Source organism: Thrips palmi, unplaced genomic scaffold, assembly GCF_012932325.1.
Source record: "Thrips palmi isolate BJ-2018 unplaced genomic scaffold, TpBJ-2018v1 HiC_scaffold_16, whole genome shotgun sequence".
NCBI classification, from domain to species: domain Eukaryota; kingdom Metazoa; phylum Arthropoda; class Insecta; order Thysanoptera; family Thripidae; genus Thrips; species Thrips palmi.
In genome coordinates this window covers 4,313,816-4,338,625 of record NW_023144625.1, presented here as the reverse complement: position 1 = coordinate 4,338,625, position 24,810 = coordinate 4,313,816, and the positions used below count along the sequence as shown (strand labels likewise).

General features: G+C 49.4%; 2 protein-coding genes across 2 annotated transcripts in view; one reads left to right on the top strand and one right to left on the bottom strand.

The window, feature by feature from the left end:
* Positions 1 to 24,323, top strand: part of LOC117642411 (dynamin-1-like protein) — a 34,446-nt gene extending 10,123 nt beyond the window's left edge. The window contains exons 10-13 of the mRNA XM_034380596.1: positions 136 to 493; positions 1,946 to 2,120; positions 8,560 to 8,767; positions 23,730 to 24,323. Coding sequence (XP_034236487.1) covers positions 136 to 493; positions 1,946 to 2,120; positions 8,560 to 8,663 — 637 coding nt within the window. The 3' untranslated portion in view covers positions 8,664 to 8,767; positions 23,730 to 24,323. The remainder of the gene's footprint in view (positions 1 to 135; positions 494 to 1,945; positions 2,121 to 8,559; positions 8,768 to 23,729) is intronic.
* Positions 10,614 to 20,116, bottom strand: LOC117642413. The gene is made up of 8 exons (XM_034380597.1): positions 20,051 to 20,116; positions 14,515 to 14,745; positions 13,252 to 13,435; positions 12,654 to 13,113; positions 12,311 to 12,574; positions 12,090 to 12,237; positions 11,836 to 12,004; positions 10,614 to 10,892 (listed from the first exon to the last, which is right to left on the bottom strand). Exons 2-8 carry the CDS (start codon positions 14,741 to 14,743, stop codon positions 10,751 to 10,753), a joined length of 1,596 nt encoding a protein of 531 aa, XP_034236488.1. The 5' UTR covers positions 14,744 to 14,745; positions 20,051 to 20,116; the 3' UTR covers positions 10,614 to 10,750.
* Positions 24,324 to 24,810: the final 487 nt, after the last annotated feature.

Sequence of the window (24,810 nt, the reverse complement as noted above, 5' to 3'; positions counted from 1 at the left end):
GTGCTGAGCTGCTCACACAGCTGTTGGCATATTCCTAGACTGCGCCTATAGCCATAGTTGTGGACCAGTCGCATCAATAAATACGAAGCCAGCAGTTTCATTGACGCCCTCGAATGATTTTGTTTCCTGTTACAGGGTGACTGGGGCATCAAAAATTTACAGTATATTGTGCACATTGGCAGAAACGTTTGAGAAATTCAATGCCTGTGATCATTACACCCTTGACCAAGTATTGAATGTCTTGGACCATGTGAGAAAAGACGAGCCGTCGAGCATTTCGACAGTAGCTTTCGCCCATTTGTTCAAGCCTTGCCTGGAAGACCTTCGAGCGCCAGCTTTGGAATGCATCGATTCTATAGCTGCGGAAATAAAGCTTGTTTGTGATAAGATATTGGATGAGGCATTGCACGATCAGTTTCCTGTGCTGTCAAAAAGGATGAGCAGCATAGTACTCAAGCTTATTTCACAACACGCTGCGGAAGCCAAGAAAATGGTGAGGTGCCGTGGGGCCATGCAGCCACGTTTAAGTCGGGTCACTCGGTGGCACCCGCGTATGGCATGCGTAATAGTGGCGTAGTAGCCGAAATTCTAAATTTACCCCATATTCGGTTGTTATGGGCTGTTTTTAGCCAAATACCGCAAACTGGGGTAACTTCGGGGTGACTTCGACAATTCGCCGGGAAAGAGTTTGTGAACGAGATTGCAAACTTCACGGTTATAATTAACCGAAAACATGTCCCATAAGTGAAAACTTGAAGCGTCCAGTACCGTCCAGTACGCTTAATTTCTTTCTTTGGCCTGAATTTTAACATAAAATAGAATTTTAATCATGCCCTGCAAAAGAAGAGCCCGGCGACTGCCTGAAACTTTTACTTAGACAAACATATAAAACAACTTCCTGTACAGACCGACAATTTCCCGGATAGACTAGAGTATGGAAACAAGTTCTGAGCGAGCTTATTTGAAACAAAATACATATTATTGAAAGGGCCTCATAACCTCTTAACACTCGGCCACTGCCGTCATGGCGGCGAATTTGAATTGCATGAGTTAGCGTGTCGAAGTCACATCCCGGTCGGCGGGGCCTGGGGTGACTTCAACAAAATTATGTTTTTTGCTAGTTTTTTTTGTAAATGATTGTTGTGGAGCTGTTTTCTGCACTCGAGCTCGTTGTACTCGACGGGACTGTACTTTTGATACACGAAGTTTCGCTGAAAAGAACCCTGCGCCAAAATAGTCGCGTTTAGAAAATCGAAAAGTGTCGAAGTCACCCCAGTTTACGGTAGCGTTGATTTTGAGGCTTAATAGTCGGGTCTCAGGTTTCGATAGTGCATACACCATCATGCGTGCTGTCTTAAGGTATCGCGGGAACACTGTTTTCAACGCACTTTCCTGTGACTATCATTGCGAAAACACAACAAATCCAAAAGTGCGACAGTCTCATACTTACAAATGTGAACCACCTTCATGCCACACTTGCAAGTTGCAAAAGTGAGACGCGGTTTGAGACAACCCCTGTCCAAAGCTTGCAAACAGCTGTTGCAAACTTTCAAGCGTGAGACAAAATAATGTCCCACGCCTGTGGGACTGTCTCAGACAGTGGTAGTGAAGGTGTGATGAGCTGCTGTGTCGCAGAATTTTGCAATGGTCATCGCAAAAAACTGTCCGCAGTTTTTGCAAGAATACCGATTTTCATGGCAGAAACGTGCCATGGCCATAGCAGAATTTTTTATACAACAAAGATTGCATCTGATGAGCATCTCTGAGGGGGATCTTCTTCTCATTGTGCTGAGCTATGTGGGCCGATCCACCAGCAAACACATGCTCTGCATCAAGTCTGTGGGCCTTCTTCTGGCTAGTATGAAGCTTCGGAAGCGAAGGATATACAACTCCTGAGCAATTCCAAGCAGCAATGCGCGTGAGATTGATGTCCAATGGTTTTCAGGTAAACTGCTCACTTGATATTGAAAAGAAGGTCACCTACAGCCTTCTTGGGACGGACAGTGTAGCAAAGATGACGGAATCCCTGAACATTGACGCCCCAGCAAGTAAAATGCCGTTCAGTGGCTCACCCTCAAAGAAACCTGAACGACGTTCCTTGAATCATGCTGCTGTTCTTGGTAAAACGCGAACGAAAATTATGACAAAAGTAAACACACTAAATACTTATGGACTTAAGGTCCATAGCTTTTGTTGTTTTTATGCACACGGACGTTATGTGCAAATTTTTACTTAAATTAGCTACAATTTTTTTAATACCTAAGCACAATTTCGAAATTTAGCCCTAATTTATGTACAAATGTGTTCCGTATGTTCAAACACGGCCTTAGTTATGGACAATAAAAGTACAGAAACATTTAGTGTGTTAGTATGTACACTCACTGTAAATCCAAAGGCAATACTTTTAGTACCTTTTTTGGCGATACATTTGAGTATCGCCAATTAACGGCCTTACGGAAAAGTATTGCCTTCAAAACGGCGATGCACAAAAGTATCGTCAAAATTTGGCGATACTTTGGAGTACTGCCACGATTTGGCAATAACCGTCGAACAAATCAAGGGGAGAAGACCTTGGTTTAATGCCGTGGTTTTGGGAATATCCAAAAGTATTGCCAAATTTTGGCGATACTTTTTTGTATCGCCGTTCTGAAGGCAGTACTTTTCCGTAAGGCCGTTTATTGGCGATACTCAATTGTATCGCCAAAAATGTACTTTAGTTTCGCCGTTGCATTTGCAGTGCTATCATTGAGAATGAATGGGTCACCACCATCGCCCTTTAAATGGGTACGTAATGCAACTCCGTTGCCCAATTTTGGGTGACGAAAAATTCATCTCCCGAAATTTGGTAACAGGTGTTTGGTCACCCAAATTTGGGTAACGCCGTCGACGATGCCGTGAGGTCCCCGATAGACGTCCTTCCGGGGCCACCACGATGACCGGAGGCCTCAACGCCACATTGGATCATCGTGGTGGCCCCGGAAGTACGCAGGAACCGCGGAAGTCGGCGGAAGTACCGTAGGCCGGGGTAATATGAGACAATTTCGGGGTAATATGAGACGCATGATTTTTATCGTTAGAATTATAATGCTCGTGGCATTTGAAGACTTGCCCCTGTCAAACTTCACGGCGAAAAATGTTACCAACTAGGGGTACGCGCCGTTTAGTGTGGGCGCGTAGTGTGGCTGAGCGATGAGAATTAGTTTGTGCACTTCAGACTTGGCTAAAGTTGACGAAATATGCAACTTATGGGCTCATATATAGTGAAATGTAGGTCTGGTGTATAAATGGAAGTGATTTTCGTTATCAGCACACAAAAAACTGTTGGGATAAACGTCAAACTCGATTCAAAAATTTTGGTCCAGAATTGGTCAAAATTCGGTAATGCGTGAGTCTGAGAAAATTTCGGAAGTCATTTTTGAGTTCAGGACACCAAAAACTGTAGGAAACAATATTGAACTCGACTTGAAAATTTGGATCCAAAATGACCTTATTTGGGATGAAAATATAAGTCTGGAGTCAAAATGGAAGTGATTTTCGTTATCAGCCCACAATAAACTACTGGGATCAACATCAAACTCAATTAAAAAATTTTGGGCCAAATTTGGTCAAAATTGGGTCAAGCGTGAGTCTGGGAAAAATTTGGGAGTTATTTTTGAGTTCAGCTCACCAAAGACTGCAGGAATCAATCAATATTAAACTCGACCTAAGAATTTTGGTCCAAAATGACCTAATTTGAGATGAAAATGTAAGTCTGGAGCAGAAATGGAAGTGATTTTCATGATCAGCACTCCAAAAACTGCAAGAATCAATATGAGTTTCAATTGAGAAATATAGACATCAAATTAATCTATAATGGGTAAAGTATGGGTCTGCGTTCATGGATCACCCTTTGTCGTCACCAATACCGTGATGCCTAACCACTGCGATTCCTTCAGTCGAGTAACATTTTATTGCCAGCATTGAATCGCTTAATTGGCTACTTGTCTGCTTGAGTTACTATTCGATTTATATTTTTCTTCGAACCAATGAACTCACAAATTTATTAGTTATATTTGAGAAGCCTTTTGTCATTCTTTCATTTTCAACCAGTGAATTAAACAATTTAGACTGGAATATGTAATTATAGTTTATATTAAGTGACTCACTTTTGGGCAGTCTGATCTGAAGCATTTGACGGGGATCAGGTTTTGTCAAATTCAGTTAATCGTCTCATGAAGTTCAATGCTGAGGCCACTTGTTGCTCAATACGCCAACATAATTCATCTTATTCATGTCTTGTGATATTTTATCTTTGGAGTAAAAGATGACAGTATAGTATTAACATTGGGTATTGGGCTAAGGTTCAGAGAGCCAACTTTTAAATCATTACCAATACTAAGTTCCATTTACCAGACACAAACTTTGGTGAAGTGAAAGGAATCTTCACATTAAATCCGATTGCCAAGTCACTCACCGCTCAAAACCTGAATCGTCTCTTTAAACCCAATATCAATTCAAAATCTGTTAGCATTAAATATACACATCCATATATTGATTCTTTTAATCAAAAGATGTTAGGACTAGAATATTTATGTTACTTGCATCATTGCAATAGAATGACATTTCCCGAGTCAAACCAAGACAATTAACATGTCTTCTAATTTCAACAGAAGTTATTCATGCATTTACCTGATTTGATTGACTATGTTATTTAAAAATGAAGATGTTATCAGAGGAAACAAAATCAGTAGATGCATACAAAGTAAAAGGCAAAGAAAACATTCTATTTACAATCCACAACTACACTCACAGTGCACTGACCTGAAGGAAGATTCCCCCGTGACGGGGGAGGGGGAAGAGGGGAACGAAACACGCAAACCATTCTTACTTTCAGTTTTCGTATTTTCCTCTGTCGACATTCCGGAAGGGTTTCAATCATTCTTGAATATTAAAAAAGTAACTCAGAACCTATTTCGGAGCCCCTTTGCTCTTCAGTTTGTTTATTTGCAAAAGTGCCGTCCCGTCTTGCAGACGGCTTGCAAGCGCGGCTGCCGGTATGAGAAATTGGGCGGCCACACGGTGCTACCAACCTAACAACGCTAATAACCTAGTTCAAAACGGTGTTTTGAATATTTCAAACGATGATTATTGCTGATCTGAGATAAACTCCCCCTGAAGGATGTTTATGAGACATCAGGTGTGAAGTTTGGATACTATTCGATCAGTAGTTGCTGAGAAGCGTTAGTGAGTTACAGACAGACAGACGCACGACCAGTCAGTTTTTGGTGCGCCCAAACACGGCAAGGGCTTCGCAGAGCCGTACATTGGGAGAGAAGCGAAAGGCCTGTTCGTGCCTCCCATTGGCTGCGGCGTTTCGGCCATGTTTGCTTTGGCCGGAAGCGCGCCAAAATCGCGATGTTTGAATGTGGCTAAGCGGCGCTGTGGTCGCAATGCTATCGCAGTGGTTAGATGGGTTGTGAGTGAAGGTCGTGTGACGAAAGAGTCGGACCTTGGTCGTTTGGCAGTGTAGTTTAGTGCCCTTCGGTTATTTTAACTGTTTTGGCTATATGGTGACCGGCAATAGGTTAGGTGAGTGGCACTGACGCCGTCAGTACTTATGGTCAAAGAGGGCTGCGATTCAACAGGCGGCTGCTGCTCTGCTGACCTAAGCAGGAAGATTATGTATGTGCTTTGGGCAGCTAACATAATTCCAAGTTAATCTCAATTTCGCAGTGTAATTATTACTATTTTCAATTCTCTTGAGGAGATTGTACAGTAAAATTTTGATGGCGTAGAAATATTTGCAACAGAAAGTTCATTTTGTGGTTAAAATTCAATCACTGTATGATGAATCTATTCCTCAAGTTGGAAACTCCATGTTCCATTATTTTCCGAGTTATGGAGGTTCACGTAAACTTTTAGCCGTTTCTCCCAAACTTTCCTCACGACAAAGGAAAAGGTGCCCAGTCTTCAGATTCTGGCTATTTTAAAAAACCTTCAAACATAAAAAGATAGTGTAGCCACATTTGGAAATTTTAGCCCAGTAACTAGGCCTATTTGAATTTTTGGTTGAAAGTTTTACTTTGTCGTGAGGAGAATTTGGGACAAACGACTAAAAGTTAGCGTAAACATCCATAGCTCAGAAACTAAATAGAATTTGGGCCCGTCCTTTGGGGTTTGAGTTTATGAAATAGAAAAGAACTTTATCACCCATAAATTAAGACTACAAGTATTTTAAAAAAATTAATAATCACTTTTATTACTTTACAAGGGACCTTACTTTTTTTTTTATCTAGAAACAAGAGAGATATTTCAAAAAAGCCAGGGTCTTTTTGCTGTATTGAAAGAGATCAATTTGCTTATATCTAAGGCTGGGAACCTTTTTCTTTGTTGTGAGGTGAATTTGGGAGAAACGACTGAATGTTGACGTAAACCTCTATAACTCAAAAACTAAAAGGAAGTGAGGCCCCTCCTTTGGGGTATGAAATTATGCAATAGAAAGAAACTTTTACCCATAAATTGAGACTTCTTACTCAAGTATTTAAAGCAAGTTTAATTTCCAACTTCTACACTCTCTCAAATGCAAAGAAGAAAAAAACAAAAAAATTACAATTTGAGTAAAAATATTTTTGGAGAAACATGAATTTCTATCTCTGATGTTTTTTGCTTGGACCCTAAACGTAAATCGAACAATCACAACCAAGACACAAGACACTCCAGGCAGAAGACTAGCAGAAGACCGCAGTCGGCCGCCATGTTTGCTATGGGCCGACCGGCACTTCCGCCAAGTATGAGAAGCGCCAGTCAAGCCTTTCGCTTCTCTCCCAATGTACGGCTCTGGGGCTTCGCTATCGCTCAGCCAACAAGGGCTTCGCTATCGCTCAGCCAACAAAGAGTAATTAATTTTTTAGAGCAGTGGCTCTCTTTGTGGCCGAATAGCGAGCTCAGGGTGAATCTTACGCAAACCAAACTCTGTCTCATATTACCCCGAAATTGTCTCATATTACCCCGGCTTACGGTACAGTTAAAAGTCATCAGATAGTGGAAAGTACCAAGAAATGCGAGCGAAGCGAGCTAAAAGCCAGCGAATTTACAAAAATATTAGCGTGTTTTGGTTAAAATTTGGACACTATACAGAAATTTGCGACGCCACAATTGTAAAAGGGCCAACCGCCCCCCCTGCACCCCACTTCCGCGGTCGCTGGAAGTACGTCACCGGGGACCTCACGGCGTCGTCGACGGCGTTACCCAAATTTGGGCGACAATTTTATGACTGCCCAAAATTTGGTCACCGCTGGCTCGTCACCCAAATTTAGGCGACGATGCGTGCGTCGCCCAATAAAAGGGCGGATGGTGGTGACTCCTTCATTCTCAGGGTACACAAGGCCATAAAATGCTGTGTTTTCGCGATTTTTTTGCGGACGGTTGACTTACGGGACGTCAAAACTGATCATGGGATATTTTCATACTGTAACTCAAGATAAATCACAAATTTTGATAGGCGTCTCAGGCAGCGATTGCGAGTTCGCCGAATTTCTCCAAACCACTGCTAAAAATACACAGGTCGTTTCTGCAATTTGGGCCAAACAAAGGGTTCAAATTTGGTGCGGACTATCAGAATACATGTCATTCTGGTGCGAACTAGGGAAACATTTTGGGAGTAACTTTACCTCAAAACTCAAGTACCTCAATCAACGGCAAAGTGACACGTTCAGAGAACAGCATATTTCTAGTCTGCGGTTCTTTCCAAAAAAAATATAGTAAAAAAATTTGATTGCAATTATCCTAGTTCACACCAGAATCACGGGTCTCAAGATTGTCTGTGACACATCTCGTCCAAATCGGATGAAAACTGCGGTCTGTATCACGCAAAGCGCGTTTTTTGCAGTGGCTTCGAAAAATTCGTAGAAGTTGTAACTGCTGCCTCCGACTTAGGGACCCTCTCTGTGAGAGATGGGACAGAGCTGACGTCACAGGTCCTCGGGTGTAAATGGGCAAGAAGCTCCCCTTCAAGAGGCTAGCACTCCGGCTGGGGGCCATAAACAATTCGTCTGCGGATACCTGAGTTGGGGGGGACCCCTAGTCTCGCACATGACAGATCTGGTCGGCGTCGGGCCCATTTACTACCGATTATGATTGGCTGAAGGCCGCCAGCCTGACCCATCTCTCACAGAGAGGGTCCCTACTCCAACTGCACGCCATGCTTGAGATTTGAGATTGAGATCCAAAGTGAAAGTTAAATAATGTCCGATGGTCAGATGTTACGTACTGCCCGCAAAATAATTTTGGGAAACACAATTTTTTGTTGCGAAAAACTTGCGAGCTGATGTATTTGTAAGCTTGCGAAGGATCTGACATGTTTCGTAATGCTAAGAACGCACCCGCCTTGCAAATCACTTGTTCGCAAGTTGCGAACAACCAGTAGAACCTCTGCAAATACATTTCTCGTAAAATTCCGAACTACTAGTTCGTAATACAACCAAATAGTTTTTATTGCGAGCACATTTTTCGCGAGGTTTCTGAGAGTATAGAGGCACGTGCCGATTGCACAATTCACGGTCTCTGCTTTTCCTGTTCCAGGCTGCACGTTGACCTCTTATTTTAAGTTGGTCTGTGAGAGAATTCACAACACAGTAACCAAAGTGGCCTACGTATTGCTGTGGAACGAGTCATGGATAACATAACAATGCAACTGACTAAAGATTTATTAGGTGATGTAAACGAGGCGTGGTTTCAAGAAAAACCTGATATCGCCGAGAAACGAAGTGAAGCCAGACAGAAAATCCAGGTTTGTTGCCTACTTTGGAGCTTCTGATAGCTTCGTTGATACACACTAAATGTATTTGTACATTTTGTATTTTGTAAGTAGCTCTCACACAATTCTAAACCTGCGATCATTTACCCACAAATTCTTTCGAAAAAGCATACAAATTTGCACTAGGACGCGTAAGGGAAGGTGGGGCTCATTGGGACGGATTTTTTCTTGGCGCTCTACGTCAGAGGGCTTTCGAGCTATAATGGTCGGGGCAGGCCTAAATTGTGCATTGACATCTAGCCTATCATATCATGAAGCATTCAAACTTATTTCGACACGTTTTTAGGCAGGAGAGATATTTTCCGTAGAGTCTGCACTTGTCCCAATGTGGACAGTACCGGGGCACATTGGGAGTGGGACAGATCCGGGGCACATTGGGACAGCAATGAAAAAAATTTGGATTTAAGTCGTGCATTTATTTTTTTGACCGCGAGGTTGTAGAAAAAGTTATGCTGAATACAATGAGCGCAGACTCGGATCTCTGGTTTCAAGCGTTCGGATGATACGCTGCTTTCAATGCAATAGTACTATTTTTCATGTTTTTTCGACCTCTCTACTCGAGAAAACCCTGAAGTAATGACTTTAGAGACCACATGCATAAGAAAAATTTTATTTGTTTGGACGAGACAAGACAATATATGTACGATTTATGTAGTTTTGCTATCCACATGGCCCAGTAGCCTCACCCTGTCCCAATGTGAACTGAGCCATTTTAAAACGTCAACTCGGTCTGTGGCCCTTGACCTCAAGACCAAGCTGCGCGCGTTGACCCTTTTTGACGCCCATTGCACCAGGGATCACATTCCTAACCTCGGTACAATCATCCGACGTGCATTTCAGACGCTAAAAAGAAAACAAAATTCAAAAATCGTGCTACTTTTTCATCGTTTTTCGTGGAATCAAACTTCAAACCCACGTTTCTCATTCAGAAAGCGCCCAGTTCTGTCCCCAAGTAGTGAAAACAGTAAACCAAATAACGCTCTATTATGGTCAATTTTCCGGAGAACCTGACATAACCGGAAGTTGGAAATATTGAAGGTGTCCCAATGTACCCGGTGTCCCACTGTACCCCACCTTCCCTTACTGTTACGCATGTATTCAAGCGTAGTTCTTACTCCTCTCTTTCCAATCTTTATGCATAGCCGCTTGACTCCGAGCTTAAAGTCTTCTAACGTTGTTGTGCGCTCGGATCCACACTGTAAAAAAGAAGACGAACAATTCTCGGACCCATGGGTCTGGCAGCTTACTTTCCAAGCACGGGTCGGCCAAAGTGAGACCCATTGGGTGGCACTTCTTCGCCCGCGCGCCGGGAAGATTCAGACCCATGGGTCCCGAAAACGCTGCGGCCGCGCCGGAGAAGGAGCAGGCGGGGGTGGGGGAAGTCGCCTACTCTATGGGCAGGTATAAGCCGAGCGCGGGCCAGCGGACGGCCGGACGGCGAGCGCGCATTGTACGCGCGGGGTCTGTCTTTACACCGGCACCGCCAGTTTTTTCACAGCCCTCTGGATCATACATTTAACAGTCACAGGCACAATTTTTGCTAGTGCTGTTGGTGTGTTTTATGCTACCCACAGGGTCGTACGGACATAAGTGACCGGGCTCGTATTTAATGCGGAGGGGTCGTATTTTAATGCATCCCTAGGGGTGCTACGGAAGTAAGAGGCAGGGTATGTCTTTAACGCGGAGGGGCCGTTTTTATACAGTACCCTCAGTATCGTAAGAAAATGAGTAGTTGGGTACATAAATTGGCTTCCCAATGAGCGTTTTTGTTTGGAAGGAGAGGGAGCGATACAAAATTACATCGAAATTGCAGTGTTCACATTTACTTTCAGGTTTGCTTACAAATCGTACAAATTTATCAAACAAACACACCTAATACATTTACAGGTACTGGTACAATTATAATAAAAATTTACAATGTTACATTTAACAGTTAAAATACAATATGCACAAACTCTAAAACTCCACATTCAATGGTTCACAATATTGTCTCACCCTATCAACGAATGTCAAATAATTGTTGCTAACAGGGGGAGGGTTCTTCCGCGAACCACTTCTCTCTACCTTAGACCCGGCTCCTTCAAATTCGAAGACTTTCCTGAAACAAAGAAATACGAAAAATAAATAACCATGTCCATTAATAAAGAGAACACAATGCACCTGCAATAACTGTTGCTATTTTGTCTGCACCATGCAAACTTCAAAATGTAAAGGTGAGGTGCGAGGAAAATAGGAAAGCGCACTGGTGTGGCACCTCGCAGGCGTGTGAGGGCGACAGAGCGACGAAATACAGAAAGGAATCCAGAGCAAATCCGAACGCGAGTTGACGTTGCTCTGTCTCTCTCGCACTCGGGGCGGCCACTGTGCGGCCGGCAGGCGTGCGAGTGAGACAGGCCGACGAGTCGCAGAGTGATCGCTCGTCTCGTCGGCCTGTCTCACTTGCACGTGCAGTACGCCCCATGAGAGCGAGAGACGAGACGAGTTCACATAAGTTCACATCACTCTGTCTCTCTCGCTCTCATAGGGCGCGCCCTACAGTGGGTCAGAAGACCGGTGGAGGCTGCCAAAACTCAAGACGCGTTTTGACCTCCAGAGTCGCTAGATGGGACTCGATCCGAACGTGTGACCCCACCAATGGATTCCTCGTTCGGAGAGCAATCCATTGGTGGGGTCACACGTTCGGTTCGATGCCTATGTAGGCGACTCTGGAGCTCAATACGCGTCTGGAGATTTGGCCACCTGCGCCAGTGTCTGGCCCACCGTGCGTCCCGCAGGCGTGCGACAGAGACGATATGAGTTAACATCAGGCGGTCTCTCTCGCACTCATGGGACGTTTTGCAGGTGCGCGAGAGAGACAGGCCAACGACATCCGAACACGCTTCTACGTTTCTCTGTCTCTCTCGCACCCCTGCATCCGAATTATTACCAGCAACGAGACATCTTGTTCCTGTGTCTTAGCTACATGAGTTTTATATTTTCACTCTCACCTCACCCTAAAAAGATCACAGTGTGCGTACAGTGTTACTTCCATTATTACTTACCGTTGGATGAAATCAAGCATTCCTTTACATTTGAATGGGTAGTCCCTTCCAAAAATATAGAAAAGGGTGAAGGTGCTCAACAGGCCGTCGAATACCGACATGCCCTGCTCTCCGAGGCACCTGCCGTCTATTAATGGGTAGGCCTCCACAGCGTTGTAGATGTCATGGCCTTTGGAACAAGAGACATATTTTGTTAAAATTAGTACGAGGCATTACACCAAGTGAATGCAACGGGGAGGGGAGGAGGGCCTTACCTACGACCACGAGGCGAATCGCTCTGCTCTTGATCAGGGGATCATCAGCAGCGTCGTCGCCCTGCGTTTCCACGTCCTCCAGTTCGCCGTAAATGGTTTGGCTCGCCTCCCGAGCCACTTCCTTTGGAGGCTTATCTTTCAGTGTTAACTGAAAGGAAAAACGTAAGTTAGGCGTATTTAGTGGCAGCGTAAGTGTCACTCTTTCACAAATTCGTACATACCGGTAGAAAAACGCAGAGGGAATTGAGGTCATCCCTCATTACGACGCCAGCCAAAAATAGCAAGCACACAAATTGGATATCTTCTGCCTTGTTCTTACAGAACGCCAGACAGCGGCCAATGGCGTCCTTATGAGGCCGCTTTTTGCCGAACTCGGCATGGAAATATGCTGTCAATGCTGCATTTAGCTTCTTCACGTTCTTCTCTGCACGGGCATCCACATCCACTTCCGTCAAAAGTCGGAAGTGGAGTTTCAGCATTGGAGCCTGGAAAAGGAAAAAAAGTGTAATCAGAACTCCGTGACAAAACAAATTAATAGAGCGATACCGGCCACACTTTACTTACCGTGGACAAGAACGGCCAGTCTTTGGTGACGGCCTCTTCCGTCTCTTCCTGGACCGCCCGGACGATCTGCATACGTTGGGACGGGTAGGTCTGCGCCATGAGGAGCTGCACCTGGTCGTCGTCGCGGTCCCCTGCCTTGACGGTGTTGAAGTGCGTCGACAACCAGGTGCGTTTTTCCTCCTGCGTAGCGGCACTTTCCCCATCACCGTAAGACAGAGGCCGAAAGTGCTTCGTGCCGTACTGCATCTTAGCGGTGATGGGGCGCTGCGACGGTCGGCCCGTGGTCGCCCGGGTCACCCCGGAATCCACGCGCTTCTGCCGCAGCAGGCCCTGCACCACGTTGTCCAGTTTCTGGTACAGAGTGTGGTGGCGGGAGCCATCGCCGCCCTCATCGGCCAGTCCTGGGAGTTCGCGCACCATCTGACGGGCAATATTTGCCAAGAGCTCCTTCGAAATATTACTGAAAGCGAAAAAAAAAGGGTTGAGGTCCTTCTCGCGCGCCTGGCAAGTGACAAGTAGGCAACCCAGCCTACATGTATCAGATGTTGGTTGGGTTGCCTACCCTCCTGGCGATTAAAGCACACCGTTTAATACGTACGGGTTTGTCTGAACGAGTTTCTCTCCTAGTTGATGCAGAATTAGTTTTCGGGCGTGCGCTGATATGAGTCGCCCGCTTCGCAGCATTGTCATGTGGACTTCATTAAACTTGTCGTAAGGAATATTGAAGTTTGTTGACACCGGGGTTAGTGGCTGCCTTGTAGGCGGAGGAGCCTGGGGCTGCGCTGCAAACAGAAACAAAACAGTTAATCGCAGGTTTTAACACAAGAACCCTTGATGACAGCAAGTAGTGCCGTAAGCGAGGTACGCCGTGCATAGTCAAAACCAACGCATGCGCGTTCGACACACTGACGTCTGCTCCGCGGCGATCCGCTTGCCTACCGCAACCCCCCGATTGCCCAAAGTGGCCCCGGCCCCCCTAATTGGTCCACAGCGGCCCTCCGCGGCCCTGCGCGGCCCTTCGCGGCCCTCCGCGGCCCTCCGCGGCCCTCCGCGGCCCTGCGCGGCCCTTCGCGGCCCTCCGCGGCCCTCCACGGCCCTCCGCGGCCCTCCGCGGCCCTCCGCGGCCCTCCGCGGCCCTCCGCGGCCCTCCGCGGCCCTCCGCGGCCCTCCGCGGCCCTGCGCGGCACTGCGCGGCCCTCCGCGGCCCTGCGCGGCCCTTCGCGGCCCTCCGCGGCCCTCCGCGGCCCTCCGCGGCCCTCCGCGGCCCTCCGCGGCCCTCCGCGGCCCTCCGCGGCCCTGCGCGGCCCTTCGTGGATTTTCGCGGCCCTGCGCGGCCCTGCGTGCTGCGTGGCCCCGCTGAGGGATTCAGAAGATTCGTTTAGTCGCTCTGTCTCACTCGCACTGATAGGGCTCTCCATAAGGGTGCGCGAGAGACAGAGCGAAACCGATCTTCTTAATCGCTCGGCTACGAAGACCAGTGCGTCGCACCGCAGCACAGTGGGCCAGAAGGCCGCTGGAGGCGGCCGAAACTATTGACGCGTTTTGAGCTCCAGAGTCGCTATCCGAGACTCGAACCGAACGTGTGACCCCACCTATGGATTCCTCGTTCGGACAGCAATCCATTGGTGGGTCACAAGTTCGGTTCGATATTGCGACTCTGGAGCTCAGAACGCGTCTAGGGTTTTGCCCGCCTCCACCGGTCTTCTGGCCCACTGTGCGCAGCCCACTGCGCGGCCCACCGCGACCCACCGCTTGCCCAACATGGCCCCCCATTGTGGCCTGCGATTCTTAAGCATACGGCCGACCGGGGGCCACCGCGAGCCACACTACAAAAAAAATTAAGATTAAAACCATGACTTACGTGTGTTAGGTGATGGCGATGTTGCCGTCTCAGTCACGGCCTTGCCAAGCACACGGAATTGCACTTTACTGAGGACAGCAGAAAAGTCCCCAAAGTCTGCCTTCCAGTCGATGTGTGCCAAATCGTCTTTTGAGGTCACTCCCACTTCCTCAAATACCTTCTCCAGTGCCTCCCACTCCACTTGGTAGGCCGCCAGTGCTCCCATCACGAACTCCTTAACCAAATCCATCACTGCATAGGACAGAGATGGTGAAATTACATATTTATAGTTGAAATGTGTTCCTTTCCAGCATACAAGTAAATGTTGCTAGGAATGGGATATGTTAAATTGTGAACAAAAACTTTAGTAAAGTATGGGGTCTCAAAGAGTTCAAAAAGTTGCAGATCAGGGTTCAGAAGTGCGTCAAAAGCTTGCCCTACAATGAGAGCTCCAGATTCATTAATGAAAATTGCTTCTATTTTGCAAACTTGAAGCCCACACATCTCTCGGCTTTGCACAATACACATGCCCTTTGAGTACTGAATCCCCCTGAAATCACTGTGTCAGAAACCATAAGTGAATTAAGTGCAATTTCATTGAATGTCTCCTGTAGGGGCGCGACGATGTCGGAACTGTACTCTTCAAATCTAAACTCATTCAGTTTCTCTACTGTAAGCTCCGCCGAAAACAGGAGATTACACCTAAGAGCCGCTTGCAAGTACTCATGGCTCACAGCGGCGGTTTTGGTAACGTTTCTGACCGTTTTAGCACACCTCACACACTGCTTCAAGAACTTATGTTTTGCCTCCATGCGGAGCGTACTAACTTTAGATAGAGGCCCAAAATGCCGTATAAGTTCAGGGTAATGAAAACAATAGTGGTGTTTTGGACGCAATGGCACATTTGGAAACAAACTTTTTCTAAGGGCCAGATACTCATTTATCACTGATTTAAGGTAGGTTACACTTTCTTTTGTGATGCAAGGCGCCGTTATTAACTGCGCGGCTTCACATAACAAAAGTAGAAGACGGCAGCCTTTTTCAGACTTTCGGCGTAAGTGAGGGCCAATCAGAAAGGGCAGAAACTTTACTAAATTTCTTATTTGAGCCGCCTTTCCTTTCAGATGTGTTCTCTTGGTTAGAATAATGCAACATGGCCTATCATTCTTGTCAGCATTAACAAATGGAAAGGTCGCAATTGTCTCATTAACTTTATCAAGATTAATGAGACCCCTTGAAGTGAAGTCCTCCAGAACTAGATGAATGTCATATCGTGCAATACCCTCAAAAATATCATGGTCTATGCACGGAGGGAGACCCCCAATAGGATGCCAGTATTTCAGCTCTGCAAAAATGCTGCGCTCCTTTATTCCCTTGCACGAAGCCGTTTTTTTACCACTTTTTGAAACCTGCTGTGCACATCTTTCATACGAATCAACGGTCCGCGCAGGTGCCGCGTGCTTTCCCCTTACAAACTTGTCCCGTGGCACCTCACAGTACCGGCACACAAATTTCCCATTACTGAACCCCCCTGTGAAACCTCCCAAAAAATGACTGCCTTCGTTGTCACCAAGGACGTGAAGAAGCGCCACTTTGACATGTTGTCCTCCAACAACTATACCCTCAGTCTCAAGGGATTTCAGCTCACTCAGCAGGGACCGAAATATAACTTTTTTTGAAAAATACTTCATATCAGCTTTTTTAGTGAGCTGCACCAATTGTATTGGATCAACTTTGGAACGGTTCCACGGAAATAGATTGGCCACAGTGTAGTAGATTCCAAGCATGTTGTGCTTAAGAGCGGCAGAGCCAAGAGCGTTCACCACTTCAAAAGCATCTTGAAACAAAATTAGCTGAATGGCAGTTTTATCAACAGAAAAGAGAGGGTGGTTTTTGAAATTGTTCCCATCTCTAAAGTCAGCAATGATCCCCCTCTCCTCAAAAGAGAGATTTTGGGTTTGTCTGTACTGTTCCAGCACAGTCTGATCTTTAAAAAACTCCTCTAAGGTCTGCTTAATAGAAATGTACTGGTAGTAAGCTTGTTTGCCGTCCTTTTTTCGCCCCAGGTACCGCTCAGAAGGAACTATTGCGCCAAATGTTTCAACAAACATTTGGCGCCTACTGTAAGTACTTCTCAGCGTCCCCTCGGGGCCATGGAGTTTAGAAAGGGGCTCGTCCTGAAAAACATTATCTATAATTTCTTCAACCTTCTTGAAGTTATCAACACTGGGCTTAAGTGATTCGCAAAGTGATTTCTTTAAGGACTGAAGCATCTCCGTTATAAAAATTTCATAGGAATCAACAATGACCTGTTGCGTTGAGCTTGGTACATGATACTTCGATGAAAGGGTGAGGTAGAGCATGCAGATACTCTTTGCCACATTTTCGACACATTTGTCCCCCTCCCCTCCCCCCTCTCCCACGTCCTCCCATTCGTCCTCTATGCCACTGTCTATTTCTGGAGAACCTTCACTCTGAGTGGGTTGTGGCTCCATTATCGGAGTCTCATTATTATACAAAAAGGTGGATGGGCTTGATACATTGGAAGCCACATCTGAGGTGCTATTTTTAGGGGGGTGAACTCTAGACAAATGAGATGTAAAGGAGGACAAAACACGAAAACGGTTCCGGCAAGTGCCATGGGGACATTGAATTTCGTCTCCATGCTTTAAATGGTCGAACTTTTGGTGCTTAACAAGAGATTTTAAAGACAGAAACTTTTCTGGACATCCAGGGCAAAGGAATTGTGCATGTGCATCGCCGTTAGCCTGTTTTTGAACAGTGGAACGTTGTGAATGAAATCTGCTTAAATGAATAAAAAGGCAATTTGGGGAACGGCCTTTATAAGGGCAATTCGGCGCACCACAATAATAAAAAGGCCTGGCACTTGAAACATGTAACTTGCTATGAAAAATGAATTTCGAGACAGAAGAACACTGACTGCCACACACTTTGCAGTGTAGGAGCATGGCACAGGAGCATAGTAATCAAATCACCTGAGAAAAGAAAAGAAAACTCATTAAGTTAGGGGCATTCATTACAAAACAGTAGTTAAGAAAACAATGGTTGATCCGCTGCTGGTTATGGTATTTCACAAGTTTGATCCCACGATTGGTTAGGATTTGGTCGCAAACGAAGGTTTGAGCGCGATCTAAGACGAGGGGAGGGGAAGAGGAGGGCACCTGCAGACCGATTCCGAGAGTTGTTTCCGTCGCTCTGCCTATCTCGCACCCACGGGGCCAGCCCGCACAGGTGCGAGAGAGACAGCGGCGAAAACGACTGTCGGAATCAGTCGGCTGGTGGGCTGCACGGTGGTGGCCACGTGCCGCGTTGCGCCGGGGTGGCGGTGGCACCCGGCCCATGTTGAACCGCGGAGGGAGTCGAAGGCCCCGCGGTCGCGGCCACGATGGATCGCGGACGGTGGGCCGAGAGGGTGTTCGAATCGCAGCATTTTCGGCAGAACAGTGCGCGTGTTGTACCTCCCCCCCCTCCTCTTTCACCAGACTGCGGCTCTTTCTACAGCTTCTAGCAGTGGAGTGATTCACAGGTTCGAATTTCGATCCCACGACAGGTGTGCCAAATTTGGGTGCGATCCGTCTACGCTAATTGGGTGCGAATCCGGACGCGCAGCGGTCCCAAAGTCCCAAGGCGCATTGCGAACCACCGCGACCCACCACGGTCCACCACGGCCCAGCGGCGCGAGGCGCACGACACACCACCGCGACCCACCGCGACCCACCACGGTCCACCACGGCCCAGCGGCGCGAGGCGCACGACACACCACCGCGACCCACCGCGACCCACCGCGACCCACCACGGCCCAGCGGCGCGAGGCGCACGACACACCACCGCGACCCGCCGCGACCCGCCGCGACCCGCCGCGACCCCTTGGCACACCTGTCGTGGGATCAAATTTCGAACCTGTGAATCACTCCACTGCTAGAAGCTGTAGCAAGAGCCGCAGTCTGGTGAAAGAGGAGGGCGGGGGGTGGGGGGGGGGGGCAAGGTACAGCACGCGCACTGTTCTGCCGAAAATGCTGCGATTCGAACACCCTCTCGGCCCACCGTCCGCGATCCATCGTGGCCGCGACCGCGGGGCCTTCGACTCCCTCCGCGGTACAACATGGGCCGCACAGTGGGCCAGAAGACCGGCACCGGCGGCCAAAACTCTAGACGCGTTTTGAGCTCCAGAGTCGCTAAACAGTCCATTGGTGGGGTCACACGTTCTTTTCGAGCTTCTTTTAAGCAACTGTGGAGCTCAAAACGCGTCCGGGATTTTGGCCGCCGGCGCCTGTCTTCTGACCCAGTGTGGGCCGCGGGTGCCACCGCCACCCCGGCGCAACGCGGCACGCGGCCACCACCGTGCAGCCCACCAGCCGACTGATTCCGACAGTCGTTTTCGCCGCTGTCTCTCTCGCACCTGTGCGGGCTGGCCCCGTGGGTGCGAGATAGGCAGAGCGACGGAAACAACTCTCGGAATCGGTCTGCAGGTGCCCTCCTCTTCCCCTCCCCTCTCCTCCTCCACCTGTCCTCCTCCCTCCCCGCCCCGCAGCCCGGGCCGCCTGCGCCGTCGCCATACCCTGCCCTGCAGGCTGGTTCCGAGCACTGCTCTAAGCGCGCTGTCTCTCTCGCCCTCATGGGGCGTCCTGTAAGGGAGCAAGAGAGACAGCGGCGAATCAGCCGGCTGCTCCGAGCTATAGTATTTGGGGACGGGCCCTGTGACCCTCGGTCCTCCTCTCCCGAGTACTGCAATGCGCAGGAGCTCTGGAAATTCCCGTAAACAGATCTCGCTACCACGTCTGGGAATGGACATGTCTCGACCTGCATCGCTGCCCCCTCCCCTCTCCTTGCCCCCCGTTTCTCTCTGCCTGCACCTGGGCCTAGCCGCAGCGACATCGTTCGCAATACCCAATGAAAAACCAAAACGCCCAACAGCGCTGCTAAAACTCAGACATGATTACAACTGAGCACGAGAAAGCTTCCCATAGTGCGTTGTTTCCTGCCGAATACAGGCTGATTCCGGCAGTCGTATCCGTTGCTCGGTCTCTCTCTATCAGCTGCGGGGTGCCCCAGGAGTGCGAGAGAGATAGAGCGCCGAAAACGATCCTAGAATCGTTCGCACTGCGCGGGAAAAAACGCTTGGCCTGGACGCCTGCGGACACAGACACTCCCCCCCCCCCTCTCTCTCTCTCTCTCTCTCTCTCAAACACGCCTGCCGAGCGTATCGTCGCTCTATCTCTCTCGCACTCACGGTGCTCTTCGTAAGGGTGCGAGAGGGACATCACGAAAAACCGATTTCTGAATCGAGAGAGAGGAGAGAGAGGGAGAGAGGGGAGAGAGAGAGAGAGAGAGAGAGAGAGAGAGAGAGAGAGAGAGAGAGAGAGAGAGAGAGAGAGGGAGAGAGAACTCTCAGAATCACTCTGCTGCGCCCGCCATTGCGCGGGAAAGGAACTGCCGCGAGGCCCCAGTCGCCTCGGTACCACGACCTTTTACTTGCACCCAAGCTGCGTCAGGCACATGATAAATGAAATCACTACTAAAGAAAGCAGTTCACTACCTTGAAGTACCAAAGATTTGCGCGGCCCTCCGGAACTCGGCAGAGCGCGGGAGAGGAAGCGCGCGGCTTCGGTCCCACCTCGCACCCTCTCACTAACACCGCTACAATGAGTCGGGCACGATAATATAAATGAAATCACAATCAAAGAAAGCACAGGCACCCTGAGCACCCCTGGGAACCGTGAATGATTGCGCACCTGACCGCCCGCTGGGTGCGCCCCTTTTGTCGACGCCTCGCTGTACCTGGGCGCGTGCCTAGGCAAGGACTCTATGATTCCGCCCACCTTGCTTGCTCTGAGTGAATCCCCTTTTACACACGGTTTCTGCACACATTACATACCTATGAGTAGAAATCCCAAAACACTGTAATCCTCGCGTTGGCAACGCTCGCTCTGGCTCCTTGCTTGTAAGACCACTTCACTTCGGATAAGTCACAGCAACACTGGCTGCCGGGCCACGCCGTGCCGGAGCCGTGCCGGGCCCCACGCGGTGTAGTAGCACCCGAAGCTTCCGAAGTTCTGCTACTTTCGAGCGGGCAGGTCACCCGAATGCCTCGGTGCAGGCCCGAACTTGCCCGAAGGACACTTTATTGCACTTGCCCTCCGCCTCCGGCCGCCGGCTAGGCCTCGGCTCGCAACGAAACAACGGCAGGTCCGCCAGCTCCGCCAGCCCCGCCAGCTCCGCCGACTCCTCCGGCGTGTTGTGCGTCAGCCTGTCACCACATGTTTTCTCTCTCTCTCACTCTTGCTGCGGCGCGGCGAGAAGGAGAAGGAGAGAATGAAAAGACGCTACACTGCAAGGCTGTATCCACGCTGGAGCCAATACAGCGTTGCATTTTGCCATGAGGAAAGCTGAAATTCTGAACCATCGCGATTCGCACCGTGAGCCACTGTAAATATGATTACGCGGCCCGCGGCCGCAACCCGCACCCCACCGCGACCCACCACGGTTCAGAGGCGCGAGGCGCACGACACACCGCCGCGGCCCACCACGGCCAGAGGGGCGAGGCGCACTGCGACCCACCGCGACCCACCACGGCCCACCACGGCCCAGCGGCGCGAGGCGCACGACACACCACCGCGACCCACCGCGACCCACCGCGACCCACCACGGCCCACCACGGCGCAGCGGCGCGAGGCGCACGACACACCGCCGCGGCCCACCACGGCCCAGAGGGGCGAGGCGCACTGCGACCCACCGCGACCCACCACGGCCCAGCGGCGCGAGGCGCATGACACACCACCGCGACCAACCGCGACCCACCACGGCCCACCACGGCCCAGCGGCGCGAGGCGCACGACACACCACCGCGACCCACCGCGACCCACCACGGCCCACCACGGCGCAGCGGCGCGAGGCGCACGACACACCGCCGCGGCCCACCACGGCCCAGAGGGGCGAGGCGCACTGCGACCCACCGCGACCCACCACGGCCCAGCGGCGCGAGGCGCACGACACACCACCGCGACCAACCGCGACCCACCACGGTCCACCACGGCCCAGTGGCGCGAGGCGCACGACACACCACCGCGACCCACCGCGACCCACCGCGACCCACCACGGCCCAGCGGCGCAAGGCGGCGCACGACACACCACCGCGTCCCACCACGGCCCAGCGGTGCGAGGCGCACCGCAGCCCACCGCAGCCATCCTCTTCATGCACGCCTATTTTGGTTGTGGTCATGACGAATAAATTTGTAACTTACCTGGTCATTAAATCGTATACCGGCATTTTCTGTCGCCGAAAACTTTGGACGCACGGATAATTCGATGTCAGGCTCCCCGAGAGATGGCACGCCCTGGTTCGGTAAACAAGGCATTCACAAGTCAATCTTGACGCTTCTTCATGGCAGTCTTCCAATTGCCAATGCAAAAAGGGATTTAGTTTTCAGATGGCAGCCGTTACGTACCAGGATTCGAACATGGTCCGTCCTGGACGATACCGCCCTACCATCTACCAAGTCGGGCGTTCTGTTAGACGCCCAAAAAATAAAGTGATCCGAAGTAGAAGAGACTTCAAATCGTGGTGCGCGTTGTGGCGTTGTGGCGCACTCGCCCGCGGCAACCGGCAGAGTCGGTGTTGTCTTTGAGGGAGGGACAATTGCTTCGCAATTAGCCGGTTTTCGCGTCCTCGGCGGAGGCACCGTTTCCCCGAATGACCGGGAGCCGAGCGCAGCGGTGGCGAGAAGGCAAAGGAGGAGGAGGAGGGGGGAGGGGGGGGAGATGACACGTTGACATGCCGGCCTGCTGGCCCGTGCACCTAGGACAGCAGGCTATCCGAGGCGGGGTCCCATCGTTCCGACTCTCTTGCACCCACGGACGCTCCGCGAGTGCAAGACAGAGAAAGTGACCTCCGGCTCGGAATCAGCCACCAGACAGTTTCCGACAGTTCGAGCTCGCTCTGTCTCTCTTGCACCTGTAGGGAACGCCCGCTGAGTGCGAGAGAGGCAGAGCTACGAAAGAGGCTCTTGAAATCAGTCAGGTGCAGGGACCGTTCGTAAACACATCCTAACGCAGACGACCACTCCTTTCCTTCCCTTTGAAACTTTCTCGAAATCGTTGCCTTATTCCATGCACAAGCTGTGCTAAAGAAACTGCATGATAAGGCACTCTGTGCGTGTATACATAGGGACTGGCTTCTTTCCTAAACTGCGAAAAATTTAAACTTGAAATTTGTCATATTACGTACGGCCCTTTACATACACGACGCATTTTTGTTTGTGTCGAGTGTTTCGGAAAATACGTCACAAGGTCTTGCCGGATGGGGGAGGGGGACGGGAGGGTTAAGAAGCGGCCAAAACGCGTCACGAAACGTCACGAACCCCCTCCTGGCAGCAACGCAATGCAACACTGAGAATCCAAACGCCATGAGTACAGCGTCAATTGGTGCAGTGCAAAAGCATTGCACATGAAGTTGCATTAGCAAAGGGCCTTTTCGGGACGCATTGCACGTAAGGTGCAATATGGCTATCGCATTGCACGTATGGTGCGATATCTCAGCTGCATTGCACCAAACGTGCTATACTCATAGCATTGGGAATCTCAGTGAACGCAATGCAACGCAACCAGTGCAGGCGAGGCAGGCAGGCGCGTCCACTGCAAGGCGCGGCAAGGCGAGCCCGGCCGACGGCCGACCCGAAGGACGGCAGTCTTCCCCCACCCCGCCGCCTTTTCTTTCCGCCGCTCCGGACAGATTGTGACCCATGGGTCTGTAAAACTCCGAGATGGGCCAGAGAACAGCCGCGCGGAGGGGGTCTGTGAATTATCTACCCCGTGCACGCGAATTGTACGAGCCTAGGGGCCGAGTTATAGTTCACATGGGTTTGAAAAATGTGCGTCATGGGCCGAAGAAAACAGCGACTTGAAGGGTTTGTCAATACCGTGTCCACGGGCGACAAAATGTTGCATCCAGTGGGTTTCACTTTAATGCGACATGGGTGCGAGAAAGATCCACAATGGGTCCGTGGCCATCACGATCTGACCCATGGGTCAAAATTTGTTTGACCCCCGGGTCGCAGAAGTGAAAAATCAGACCCTTCGGAACAAAAAACGTACCCCAAGGACCTGAGGATTCGCAAAAATTTTTTACAGTGCAACGTGCATAACTATGCAACCCTTTCAAAGGGTTCGCAATCGTAGCTAGCAGTGCCGTGCATCATCAATTTTGTTTTCTTTTTCAGTTTTATGAGGAGGCTCTGGACATCTTGAATGATGCACAAATGGTACCGTCGAACAGCACACCAAGGGAACTGGAAGAAAAGTTTGTGTGGAGTTGAAACCGTGCACGCCTGCGAACTGATTTGTGAGCTTCGCGCATTCCGCACTACCTGCATCCTCACTTCAACGAGCAGTGTGACTGACCGGGAATGGCCCACGACTAGGAACAGCGTGTACGCCCAGCACACGCTACGGAACCGTCTTCGTGTTCAAGGACACCGTTCGTTAAAATCTGCATGCAGGCACGCTTCAGATGGAGTGTGCCATGCTCCAGTTTGAAGGACCAGCCTAAAGAGGCACACTGCCAGAAAAAGTGTGAATAGTACAATAGTACAACAAAAGTACTTCAAAACCTGTACAGTAGAAGTACAACTGGGATTGTAGGAAGTACATCGAGAATTGTACGAACCACAACGAGGCCTGGACTGCATAGCACTCGTCATTGTACTATTTCCAACGTTGGTTGTACTTTGAAAGTAAGGGAGTATGGGGCGATTTGTAACAGACTTCGGAATTCTCTATACAAAATTATGAACATTCTGCATATCGGTGTCAAACTTGTGCCAGTTGAGCAGTCTGGCCCTTCATCTAGACTGTGCATCTCCATTGGATCAATCTGGAGTCCGTAATCTTTGAAATCTAAGAAGTTTTCCAAACCCTTGCATGCTGTTACGAATAGCCCCAGCATGGGGTGATTTGTAACAGTCATGGGGCTTTTCATAACATCCTACACATTAAAAGAAACATCGTCGGGAATGTTATCTCCTCCACCAGTTGTTCTTCGGGTGTCCCGCAGACGTCTAAAAATCTACATTACAAGCTGCCGTTGACCGCCTCAGCATTTACTGACCGGCTATGTCAACCCTAACCTCACTTTTTTCAATTTTGGAGAAAAGAATAGAATAACTCGCTTTAAAATGCATTTTGAGCTGTGTAAATGTATTGGAATTCGGCAGCAGATGATTCGAGAAATAATTAAAGCATTTAACAGCAAAAACTACTTAAATTCTTGTTTTTATACGGGTCTGTTACGAATCACCCCAA